The sequence below is a fragment of the Porites lutea genome, chromosome 2 (genome assembly GCF_958299795.1).
Source record: "Porites lutea chromosome 2, jaPorLute2.1, whole genome shotgun sequence".
Taxonomy (NCBI): domain Eukaryota; kingdom Metazoa; phylum Cnidaria; class Anthozoa; order Scleractinia; family Poritidae; genus Porites; species Porites lutea.
This window is the reverse complement of record NC_133202.1, coordinates 47,678,310-47,691,808: the sequence shown is the minus strand read 5'-3', so window position 1 is coordinate 47,691,808 and position 13,499 is coordinate 47,678,310. Positions and strand designations below refer to the sequence as shown.

At 40.2% G+C, this 13,499-nt stretch overlaps 1 protein-coding gene across 1 annotated transcript in view; it reads left to right on the top strand.

Moving 5' to 3' along the window:
* LOC140928865 (deubiquitinating protein VCPIP1-like) overlaps positions 1-6,178 on the top strand; it is a 15,615-nt gene extending 9,437 nt beyond the window's left edge. The window contains exons 7-9 of the mRNA XM_073378672.1: positions 1,170-1,363; positions 2,704-2,973; positions 3,685-6,178. Of these exons, the coding sequence (XP_073234773.1) occupies positions 1,170-1,363; positions 2,704-2,973; positions 3,685-4,923 (1,703 nt within the window). The 3' untranslated portion in view covers positions 4,924-6,178. The remainder of the gene's footprint in view (positions 1-1,169; positions 1,364-2,703; positions 2,974-3,684) is intronic.
* Positions 6,179-13,499: the final 7,321 nt, after the last annotated feature.

Here is a 13,499-nt window from a genome sequence, read left to right as displayed (position 1 = left end):
TCTCTCAACTATTCTTAAAAGAAATGTACGGAGATCAGTCTGGAGAATTTGTATGTGGATCTTGGGGCTTAAAGGGTTAAAAGAGTTTGGACTGTGTATGGAGTACATGCATCCCATTGTCTGACACTTAGTCATGGTCCCAAGTGACACACAAACATGAAGTCAACATCTCTCCTAACTAGGTGAACATTTTTTCTTGTCCAAAGGTTGTCACTTTATTATATTAAAGGTTATTGTAAGACATAGAAAATCAGAGAGTTTCAAAGTGTCAGCCAAAAGAGTGATTGAGACTACTTATAAGAAGACATTGAAAAGTTCCAGCTATAATTTATACAGTACTTGATGTGGCTAATAAAACAAACATGTTGAAAAAGTGGGTGTCATCAGGAGGCAGTGGCTTGTTCAAAAAACCTTAAAATCCTCTTTTGCTGCTTTTCCACCAGATTTGGCATTTTATTGCCAGATTTGGTTGTTGAGTTTTTATTATTTGTATATTTAACAACTTTTATTAATTTTTTCGCATTGAAATACACTTGAATACAAAAAACTACAAAATAAAAAATTACTTAATTAAAACCACTGCAGAACTACGAAACACAAAACATCCATTCACTTCTTAGATTACAGGGAAGGCTTCTAGAATCTTAGGATTTGATGAAAGGAAAGGTAGGTGGGTTGTGAAGCAAGATTTTCATGGGAATTTTTTGGGTCTCAAAGTTACATGCACGTGTTCGTTTTCCTCTGGCGTCCTTAACCAAATGGTGCTCATTTTGGTATGTTTGCAAGATCTGCCCACCCTGCACAAGTTAGATGACAAAGATGTCCTTGCCCCTTAAACTGATGACGTAACAAGTGGTAGAAGGGACGTGGATCCACATGGGTGGTTATGGGCGGTTTAAGGGCAGATGTGGGTATAGAAGGGCATAAGAAGGGTCTCACAAAACAGTCTGCCCTTTCTGCTCTCAACATAGACAGTGTAACTGAAGAGAGTTAATAATTATAATAATTATTTATGAAGGGTAAACACCACAGGCCTTAAGTCACCCATTTTAAGTCCAGCACTTTAACCATTTCAGATTATTTTTTGCTTGGCCCCTTTGTTCTTGCTGTTATAAACATATCATTTATTTTTTTGTAATTTTATCTCTTTTACTGTGATATTTCTGCAGGTCAAAATAATGCAGCAATGGCATCAGTTCTTCTAAGTGCCCTTGGGGCTTTGACTGGGCAAGACATGTGGGAAGCTGCACAAAGTTGTCATGAAATGTTTGATAGGGGAGGCTACTTTTACAACAAAGTTTGGCATGATCTTGGTCCACTCAAACCAAACCAGCATTGTACTCTGCCATTCTTTCCTAACAAGGTCTGTAAAAAGTGATGACTTTTTTCTTTAAGCTACAAAAAAGGGGTGGAAGCGTGAGTGGCTTAGTGGTTAACACCTCAAACTCTGGATCTGGAGGTCTGAGGTTCAAGTCTCACCCGTTGCATTGTTTCCTTAGACAAGGAACTTTACACCACTTTGTCTCTCTTCAACCAGGTGTATAAATGGGTACTGCTGAGGGTAACCCTGTGATGGACTAACATCCCATACAGGGGGGAGTAGCAATACTTCTAGGTGCTTCATGCTAATGAAACAGGGATAAGCTCTGGCCGTTCGGACCTTTGACCCATGTGCGCCTTTACCTTTTTACCTTTACAGTAAAAGGGGCAACAAATATGTGCAACTTGTTTTGCAACTTTGAGTGCAAAATGTTGTCTTCAAACCTGTTTGACTGAATAATCCATTTGGGTATATGAATTAATAGATGTTGTCTATTTGTCACGTTTACACGTTAAAATGACATAATAGTACATGTAGCTGGCACTAGAGACATGATTTCAATGTTAGTTACAGGCTGTTAAGATGTGAAATTGTTAATGCTAGGCTTTAGAGAGACCTTGTGATACATTTAGACATTAAAGCAAGGCAGATTTCTCATTCCTGAAAGACCCATTTTGAAAGGAAACAAGACAAATATTTATTGTAATCTTGAAAATCTAGTACTCTAGCTTCATTGGGTATACATTGCTAGTATGGGTTGCCTGTGCTTCTTGGCCGCTTCCAATTTTTCACCATGATTTTTAAATTCAATGACTGTGCCATTTCTTTGGTAGATTTTTGTAAGAATAGCACTTGTTCACAAGTATATTTACAAAATAACAATGGGTTGTTACATAGCTGTCGGGACATCACCCTTTTCTTCTGTTTGCCTTTCATTTGCCGAACAAAATGGGGAAGGTGTTTTAACTTGTTTGTCTACCATCCAAAAATTAGTATTTGAATTCTTTCTCTGCTATAGATGTAGGATGTTTAGGGTAAACTACTGCTTACATGTATAAGCCCTCCACACCTGGTTATAAGTCCCCTCTAGCTTCTCTTTCCTTGAATTAGACTTATTATAACGTTTTGGACCTTAATTAAAAACCAGTAAATTTGCTGCTATAGCTTGTTTCCAAGTGCATTTTCAGGTATTTTTTATTCCGGTTATTATAGCTCCCTTGGATATATTCCCCTTCGTTCATAAGCCCTGCTGAAGATAAGCCCAGGGCTTATAAACAGCAGTTTACGATAGTTTGAAAGTTTGTCACTTGGTATGCTGCACAATAAGGCAGGAAGTAAATGGCTTAATCCGACTAAGGCTTTTTCATGGTTTTCTTCTTCAGGTGTTTGCATACAATGCCGAAAAAGATCGCTTAGACTTGTGTCTTGGTCAGAGACACATCCAAGTTCAACCACTGGACAAAGAAACATTACAGCTAGCTCACTCTCGGCCAACTCAGGTGCCCGCAGATGAACGGTCTAGTGGTCTATCAAGTGAAGCTAGCTTCAGTGGTGCCATTGGTCACAGGGTAACATCACATTCTCGCATTGCTTTTTCAGGCGAGGGACGAACTCTTTCTAATGTCCAGCCTCCTGGAAATGGTTCTGCTGAGGTACATGTACTTTATTGTAACGTAAGATTTCTTGCTTGGTGATTTTAAAATTGCTATTTACTGTAAACGAATACTCAGAATGACTGGGGGGAGATAACTTCTTGTTATCAGGGCTGTCATCAAGGGGCCAGGGCCCACAGTTAAACAATAACACTGATAAAGACAGCTGCTGATATTCATATTGATAAAAGTGTTTGATTTGTATTTCTCAATCTTACAAGGCCATCAAGTTTTCCACACCCTTGCCACAACCACTCACTTCCAAATGTCGCTTATACGCCCCCACCCCCTCCCTATAAACCCCCTCCCTCCCAGTTATAAAATGTAGCCTCATCTACTTGTAAACAACAACAACAACAACTACTTTCGATTATAAGTCCCCCGGATTAAATTGAATTCGATTTATTATGACATTTTCAAGCTTAATTTAACACCCGTAAATGCAAGACGCATTTTGATCAGCACTGCTACAGCTTGTTCTGAAGCACTTGTTCTATTCCAGTCAGTAGTCCCCTCGGATATAAGTTCCTCTGTTTATAAGCCCACCTAAGACCCCTTACGGAGGCCCAGGGTTTATAAGGGGCCATTCACGGTATGGGAGATTTTCAAGCCCTGAGCTGCTTTTTGTTACCTGTGAAACAAGGTACGGCTTCAGTGATCATGGCTGAGTAGAATCATTACAAATTTACTCTTCATCTATTTAATTGTTAGTCTCTCTCGTCTGGAATCCAGTTGGCTGGTCCCAGGACCTCTGAAATAGAAAATGGCAATTCTGTGTCCCTTAGCAGTAAAGAAGGACTTGCAAAAGATCAAGGTCAAACAAGTTCTTCAGAATCAGTGGTCGCTAAAGAAGGCAGCGTACAGGTAAAGGAGAATATCCAACAAATGCTTGTTGAAAGCCAAGAAGTAGTTGCTTCTGTGCCCAAAGTTCAGGGTGGTGAACCTGTGCCTGAAGTGGTGACTGAGAGTGGTATTCCTGTGACACGGCCAGTTGCGCAAATAGATGATAGTCAGTCAGAAGTGAAGCAGACTGTACAATCTGGAGGAGGTCAAAGTATTGCAACCGAAGCAGCTACTGAGATGGCAGCAGAAAATGAGAATATGGATGTAAAAATAGAGGAGAACGTCCAAGAACCTTTTGTTGGCAGTCCTGTACCTATGGTGGAAGAGCCGACCACAGACACATCAGCAGAAATGACATCAAAGCCTGTGGTATGTGAAGGCGCTGACACAGGACTGGCGATTGAGAGTTCAATGGGAATTGAGAACGTGGAAACACATCAGGATAAGGCAAAATGTGATGTGACTGATGATAATTCAACAAAAGTCACAGAACAAGGAGAAAAAGGAGAGGACCATTCAAATGATTCCAAAGAATGTATTTCCATGATGGAAACTGATCAGATTGGTACAAAGGAAGGTTACATGACTCAGGAAGTCACACCGGGTACGCTTGGTAGCCACACCCCCGGAGATAGTGCAAACGATTATAATAAAAAGGAACCTATCGTAGACCTTGCATCTGTTTCCATGGAAACTGATCATGTGACAAATAAAGAAGACAGCTTGTCTCTGCAAGTCGCACAAGGTATGTTCGGTGTCCAGGCTTCTGGCGCCATTGACAATAAAAGGGGTGGAAAAGACGCTGTGGTTGATTCAAGTCAACTTGATGCAGTTGGAGATCCAACAGGCTTTCAGTCGAGTGAGAAAGCAATGACATATCCATCTGTTGTCATGGATATGGAGATTGACAATCAAGGAGAAACTAGCGAGCCTAATCCCGCATCTACCTCTAGTCTGCAGCCGCAAGATAATTATCCCTTATCAGACATTTCACTTAATACTGAGTCACTTAATAGCACAGATACAGCAAATATGAAAAGGGATGTGATACCAACAGCACCGACCGAAAAAAATGTAGATCATGATGGCGAGCCTCCGGTGCAGTGAAATAGCATAATTATAGCGGAATGTGAATGTGGCTGTAAGCCATCAGCTGACTGGGCGGTCTTCATGTTCATACAGCGCGATGTAACAAGGAGCTACTAGAGGTTTACTCGATCCCTTACTACGGATGGAAAGCAGGACGTTAAGATTTTCATCTTTCTTTTAAAATGCTAAGATTTAACGTTTTTTAGGCTTAGTAGGGTTATTACAGTGTTCTAACTTACTCAAGGATCAAGTGGCCCTGTCTACAAAGGCTCTTACTTTTAGTCGGCGGTGTCAAATCCACGCTGATACAACGTATGGAGTTGAAAAACAATCTATTAAAAGAGAACCTCAAGCACAAAATTAGAAGTTAAATACCGTTGGTTGCATCTAGGCTTTGACATGAGACAAAAAACTGGTTCTAATAGGGTGCCAGACATGGTCAACGTGTTTTGCCGCCAAACGTTTGAAGTTCGACAGCCGTTAAAGCAAACTGTCGCACCAAAGGTTAAGTTGTTTACATGTTTTTGATGAGCGCGTTCCACTCATCTCTTATTTTTTGCAATTCTCAGCAGTATTTCTCGCACAGAAACAGCACATTTGCTTTTAAGAATTATTCTTTGGAGTTTTACAACTCCAGAAATTCTTCTTAACGTTTTGCGATGAATATTTTGTTGATCGAAATCAAATCAAGTCAACAAACAGTTGTCTACGTTGCTCGTGAACATTCGCCTAACGCCAACCCAAAATTCAGCAGTTTGGTGGCAATTAGAACGTGTTTTTTCGTCATGTGTACACGCCCAGATGCAACCGACAGTTAATGGTTTGCCAACATCGTACAAGGTTTTTCGTCAGGTTATTCTTGATATGATTTGCTATAATAAGAGGCCTTTTTCAAAGTTCTAAAATTCTTCACGTTCAAAGTGAGGCCAAGTTCAAAACTTGTCACATGAAAATGAATTTATCTTAAGGAGAATAGAAAACTATTTCAGCACCTACCCTCGGTTTGAAAAAGGTGTTTGGGGTAACTGATAAATGGCAACATATTACTGTTTAACAGTAATCAATGTCCAGAGAATTAATCCAGTGTAATTGAGAAATTTAGTCGACTCAGTTGAAAGCATTGTTTTAGTCAGTGCGAATTAAGAGCGCCGATCTGGTAGATAAATGTATTGGGCGTTCATTTTTGGAACACGGACCAGTCCAACCAAGTTCCCATGATCCTCTCCAAGGAAACGAGGTTGCCCTGGTCACGCTGACTCGTCTTAGGTAGCCTGCGAGCAAGCTCTCCTATTTGGGCATGCGAAGCGAGCCTCGCGAGAACGCGCGAGCGAGGGGCCTCGCTGCTCGCTCGCGCGTTCTCGCGAGACTCGTTTCACTCGCCCAAATAGGAGAGCTTGCTCGCGAACTACGTCGTAAACGCCTTGACTACGTGGAAAACAAAGAGCGCGAGGTGTCTTGGGAATTATGCAATACATTCAGCGCGTTATGGAGGTCACTTTACCTTCATATGAATCAAACATTTTTAAGATTCTCCATGTACAAAAAAGGCTATAACGTATAGTAGGTTTATACTCTCTGGGAATAATGGCTGTAGCTGTCTTCTTAAAGAGACAGTGCTATCATAATGTCATGTTTTTTGTTATCAAATGCCCTTAAGAGTGATTTTGTAATTGCTTTGGTTTTACATTGCCACAGTCAGAATTGAACGCTGGTGGTTTTATGTTTTACTGCTAAATTGAAATTTACTGTTATTTTTCTTTGTAGTAAGGAAACATGTGTTTACCCAAGAGATCATTTGAGGACTATTATAATCTCTTGGTTTACCTAAACTCTAATCACCATTTTCAGTGCTCACTCCCATATGAGAGATCACTTTGTGTAGGCATAACGGTTTTTAGTATGGAAACAGTCATTGTTCACCTTGTTTTCCAGGCTTTTATCACTCTAGGGTACTTTTCCCATTTCTCGGTTGAAAGAAAAACTCAACCAGGACTCTGTTATTCGTTATGTCGAAGTTCTTACCGGTTGATACCGTATCCTCAGTATGCTTCTGCACTCGAGGAGAAAAAAGTCGATTGAATCTAAGTGGTCTACGTAGCAAGCGTTTCCGTGCGGTTTAGGAGCAAAGAACGACGAACGAGAGTCAAAGACCGCGCCAAAATAGCGGAAGTTTCATTACTCGCGTGGGCAAAACCGAAAATCCCGTTCCTTGGTCTTTCTTTGCTATGAAACCAAACGGAAACTCTTGCTACGCAGGCTAAAGTCTAAGGGTTACAGGCTTGACGATTTTAGGCCCTATAACCCCCAGGCCAGTTTGTGCCTAGCCTGTTCCAGGCTCTCAGATAGTGGGGAAGACGCGAAAGAAAAAGGCACGCGAAAAGTTTTACTTTCCTCTTCGCTCTTTCTCAATTCAGCCGGCCTAACTATCTCGGAGCCTGGAACAGGCTAGTTTGCGCCATCCGAGTAAGCAGAGGAGGCTTAGAACCCAGCGAGAATGGCGTATTCTCCTGACATGCTTGACAGGTGACGTCACAGTCTCGGAAGTAGACTGTATAACGCAAGTGTTCCTTGAGAGCAACACTCTTTTCATTGGCACGCAAGTTTTACTTGAAAAAGAAAATCTTAGCAAGTTTTTCCCTTTATACTACCAAGGAGGGCTTGCCCGTGCAATTGTTTCCATTAACGCTATGATGTTTAGAAACTGACAAGTACGCTATAGAACTGGATCAAGTTTAATAAAAGATATATTTTATGACTTTTTGAAATATTTTCTCTTGTGCGCTGGTACTTAGCGCTAGGCCAAATAGCGCTAACCCAAAGTTAACTTTTAACCCGGGTTTCTGTTTCTTTTGTTCAAAAGCATTTTTCCCGGAGAGTTTTCTCTATTCTTTTTAGAGAATCCAATCATCAAACTGTAGACAGAAAGATTAAAACTGAATTTGCTTTTTAATCCTTCGTACTTGAATTCAAATTTCCCACCAACCGTGTGTTATCTAACCCTGCTCTGAACAACCCGGTCCTGTCTATTAAAGTTTACTGTGTATAGTATAGAGCGCTCACTTTATTTGATAGGATTTTTTTGTCACGCTTTCCAGTTCCCTTTTATAGTTTGCCGACGAATTGATCGACAAACCAATGAACGCTATGAACAGAAGAAGATACCATTTGCCAGTCGAAACTTACTTCTCGTTGTCCTGTGATTTACGCAAATTGAGGCGGAGTTTTTGTTTTTCAGTTTGATTTATATTTTCTTGCTACGATCAGCGAACAGAAAACCGCCGTGATGGGATCATTTAGTTCAAAGATGCTCGTTTCTTCGTCTCAGAGCACTGAGAATGACCGAAAACTCTCCAAAAGAGACGCAAATCCAAGCGGAACGGCAGGGAACTTAAAATCTCAAGCTCGATCGGAAGCGACGAATGAAGACAAGGCGAGAGCTGGCAGCACGAACCAGGAACAACCCAGCGAGGCGAAAAAGAGGCCGTCATTTTCATGGCTGGTAGAAACACCTGTAGTTTTACACACGAGCTCAAAAGAACAAGACGACAAAGGGAAAAAAGCGGCCGCAGACGGCAAAGGAAAGGTTAACAATATTGGGGTACAAAGCGATGACAAATATCTAAAATCGGTGGAGTTGCCTTCGACATCAAACGGTAAATCGAAATGTGTTCATTACCAAGACAATTCGACATCTTGTTCCCCAGAAAAGCAAGGGAAATACGAGAGTAATAACTCATGGAATACCGAAGGAATCATGGCGAAAAGCACTTACCAAATGAACCAAGACCCGAGAAGTAATGATGATGCGACGGCAAGTTACCCTGTTGGTTTTGGCGTGGTTGGCAAAAATGATAGTCGAGTCGGCTCGCGGACAACCAAATAGCGATAGTCATGTACAGCTCATTTCAACTTGAGTGAAGAGCGTTGTTAGAATGTAGTTGGAGATGTGTGTAATATTTTGTTTAAATTCATTTTTAATACCTCTGATGCAAATTGACTTAAATTTACCATTTTTCGGTTACAGTTTCGATATTTGGTGCGTTTTTCCGTTTAATATTTCCTGCGAATTTTGCAACAAAAATCTATTCACTGAATTTTCTCAATAAGGACAGTTATTTCAGAACATAAATCAAGGAAATAACGCAAAATAACTCCTTTTATGCATCCACTCGTTTATATCTTTATGTTTGAAATCCAGACATGGTTTGTCCCCCTGTAAATTCGTTTAATTTTTCCGTAACTAACTCAGTGGCACGCACGCTCCCGCTTTGTACGTGTCAAGGTTATAACTGACATTACTTTGTAAGAATGAAAGAAAAACTAAGTTGCTTAGTATGTATGCCAAAAACAGGTCAGTAAATTACTCTCGAAGACACTGGCAAAATAACAAAACTCAGACATGCCTTTTAAAGTTTAAATCCCTTATTGTTATTATGAATTAACACAACGGATATGTTAGAGAACGGTTTTTTTTCTCCTCTTGCCTTCATAGTTCTTCAAGACAGTAAATGTTTCAGATTTTTTTTTTCTTTAGAAATATCTGTCATGAAATAAAATAGGATGAGTGTTAAGACTTACTGGGAAAAATGAAAAACGTTAGACTTGAAGCTGATTGGTCAATAGCTTCTCAAATAAACGCGTATCGCCTATTAAACTCCCGGCCCCCACCCCCTAAGCTTTTAAGTTTTATTAGACGCTCTTCTCAAATAAACGACCCCTTTCTAGTAATAGTCCTGCATGAAAGTTGCTCCAAATACTAGGAAATGCCATAAAATTCCGAAAATAAGCCCCGGGGCTTATATTTTTCAAAGGCCCTTTTTGAGGGGCTTATTTTTCGAGGGGTTTATATTCGGAGGGGCTTATCTACTGAGGGAAATTTGCGTTTCAAAATCGATTGAGCTAGCCTTATAGTTGGAAGGAAATTTACTGTTTTTGCTTCGTTTTACTTTGTATTTGAGGGCAACTTTCCAAGAACAAGCGCGCAGGGGGCTTATATTTGGAAGGGCGATTTAACGGAGGGTTTTTTGCGTTACCGGTTTGGGGGCTTATATTTGGAGGGGCTTAAACATGGAGGGGCTTATTTGATTAACAAGAGTTTGTTCAACGTTAAGTTCAAAGAAATGATTCATTGATCGAAGTTGAGCTTCTATTGAGTTTTTCATGAAAATTACATTAGATCGTGTATTAGCTAAACAGTTGGAAGAAAGAAATATTAACGCAACATCACTACTGGCAACGGTTTTCTAGTTCAGCATAACACGTTAGGCCCGTCTAGACTCCTATAACCAAATGGTGGCTGTGTGACCATTGGAGGGAGACGAGCCATATGAAATGCTTCCCGTATATGGGCATCATGTTCGCTTCGCTTTTTTCATTCACGTAAATTGAAACACCCACTGACGTTACCCGTTTTTAAGAATCTCTGATTGGTCAATCGAACGGGACCTCTCACTTCATACAAGACAAAATGTTTTTCGCTTTGTTTTCTCAACATAGAAAACCTAAGCATTCAGTTGTTCAAAAACTGTGCTTTGGCCATATGAAACTTACGGCCTACGAACTGGCGTTTGGACGTGTACAATGAAAGAGTTATATGCTAAATTCCTGATACAGAAGCAAGCTTCCAATCGTTTGCTTGCCTTATTCACGTAAATCAAAACACCCTCTGACGTCACCCGATTTAAAGCATCTCAGATTGGCCAATCGAACGCGACTTCTCTTTTCATACGAGATAACATATTTTCCGTCTTTTTTTTCAACAAAAAAAACTGTACTTTATCTATAACTGATATCATGAAACTTACGGCTACGAACTGGAATTTGGACATGTAGTGAAAGAAGTATATGCTGAATTGCTGATAACAAGCTCCCAAGCTACGCACTCTTGACTTCCTCAAAGCCAATTCATACCTGCACCTTTGTGCGATTAAATGAAATTTGCATCATTGATCTTTGAAAATCAGCGACTGCCAATGATCATCCAATAATCTCGACGATTGGGGTTTTGGTTACTGAAGATTCTGCAATTCCTTGATTTATCCGCCAGCGAAAAGCACGTTTGTTGTTTAATTTATTGTAACGAGCAAAATGGGATCCATTAACTCGAAGGCAGTGGTTCAGCATAACCAAAAGCTTTCAAAAAAGACCCAAAGCAAAACTACAAACAAGGCGGAGGGAAAATTGGCCGCGAACATACAGAAAAAGGTCCAAAACGACCGAAAAGGTAATCACAGTCAACAGAGCTCAAACAAGGAATGCAAGAGTGATAACAGCGATCGGCCGAAATTGAGTCAGACAAAACGCAAGACAAAATGTTCGTCAAACCTGCCTCAGTTCACGTGGTTAGTATCTAGTGTGGTGGAGGATGATTTCAAAAAGATCAGCAAGATAGACAGAAAGAGCTGTCATCCAAAATCTCCTGTTTTGTCGCTAAGGGGACAAACAAGCAAAGATGAACTGACATCGCCAATTGATCTAGTTAGTGCTCGCCCCAAGACCAACAACAGCATCGAAAACTCGCCTCCCAAAAACCACTGCTCCAAAAATCTTTGCTCAGTCCAGAGCATCGCACTGGCACCGACTCGAACTAGCGATACGAGTCTTGTTTCTTCAAACAGCAGCGCCTCTGACTCCGATGACTCTGGTACTACCCCCGAAAAATATGATCCGCGCCTGATGTCTGGGTCCGTTGGGTTTGGTGTGTTAACATCAACAACGTACGTGGAAAACTACGTAACGGGACGAAGTACAAATGTCCATGGCAAATGAAGAAAAAAAGAAACAATCCATAATAAAAAGGTGATCTTTGTTCTATATCCGCGAAGTTTGAAAAATTTTAATTTTATCGTGAAATTATCAAACTGTACCTTGTAGAGATTTTAGCCATATGGCAGGTGTAGTGTTAACACCATTATTGAATTTTTGTTGGGTCAAACGTCATTTTCTAATAGCTTCTCTGACCGCTTTCGTTTGTTTCAATTGTGTTTTATTTCTTTTTATCAAAATTAAGTTAAGGGAGCTGGAAATTCCGTATAGGCAGAGTGTGTTGAGATTTCAAGAAAGTCAGTGGCTGGAAAATCCTTTCGAGCAATGAATTTATCTTTTTAAAAATGTGTAATTTATCAATAAATGTTCAGTGCAAGTAATATTTTTTTTCAAAAAAATATTTTGTTCTAACTAACAAACGACCTTCAGTAAGAACTCATGCAGAGGAACATCAAGCCAGCTACGCTTCAGGAACGATCACTAAAGCTACGTTAACACAGCACCGGACGAAATTTTCGGCCGGCTGAAAAATTTGACTGGACACTTCGATTCGTTCACAACGGACCGTTCAATAATTTTGTTCATAAGGAACTTTGAACCGCTAGACGTCTAAATTTTCGTACGGTTAAGGGGGTTCCATTTAACAGCAACAGCAACAACGGTATCATCAGTTCAGCGAGCTCAAAATCTTCAAACGTTTTCAAATCTTTGTATCCAAAATTTCTTTCATTACCTTCTCCATTTTGCAATCGCCATTCACGTTCGAAATTAAACTTAGCAGGAAGGAGTTTAAAACTCCTGTTGTTCAGCTATGCAGCGGATAGACCGTATGGAGTGAAACGTGATTAAAGAGATAGATTAGATTTCTTTCTTCCTATTTTCCCCCAAACTTCGAAGTCAGCAGAGTCAGGTGAAATTTGTATCTAGGGGAATAACGATATAACGGTACAAAGCACACATGTACCGTAATGGAAGTCAGAAGGCACCTTGAAAAACAGTGAAAAAGTTATGTGGTTGTACAAGTCCATTCGAAATATAGCTGCTGTATAAGTTAGTTTGATTCAGAGAGCAATGTTTTCTTGATCAACGCACACGATGAACATGGTCATCAAGTCACAAGCATGGGCCAAAGATAATTTGAATACTCAATTGGCCATTTCCGAGTTCCAAAAACTCTTGCTTTCAAAGCTAGGCTAAGTGAAAAACCTTTCTTGTGAAAATGAGTTTAATTGCATGAGAATAAAAAAAATCCTTTTAATATCAGTGGCTTCGAACTTAGCCTCGCTTTGAAACAAAGGCTTAGTGCAACTCGGAAATGGCCTGTTTGCCATTGAGGTTGCGCTAGAGACAGGGTCGGTGTTGCGTCCAATAGGCCACTTCCGAAATCCAAAAACACTCACTTTCAAAATGAGGCTAGCTAGGTGCACAACCTTTCTTGTGAAAATGAGTTTTATTTGAATGAGAATGAAAAAACCATTTCCATATCGAAGGCTGAGCACCTATCCTCGCTTTGAAACAGAGGCCAGGGGGAACTCGGAAATGGCCTATTACACTATGAAACATGGGACTGAACAAGAACAGGCAATGAAAACTGCTTTAAACTACTGCACACATAAATTTCATTCTCATTGGACTGTTTTGCATTCCTCTTTAGTTATATTTCGACCACATGTTGACATTTTTTCGTTATACGAGGTATATTTTACGTTTGCGTTTCTGGATCGTGTTCGTCGTAACGAGGATTTCGTTCAATCGAGATACGTTATATCGAGGATTTTACTGTAATTTTAGCCGGGTTAAGGAAAATCGTTCGTTATACCGAGGACTTT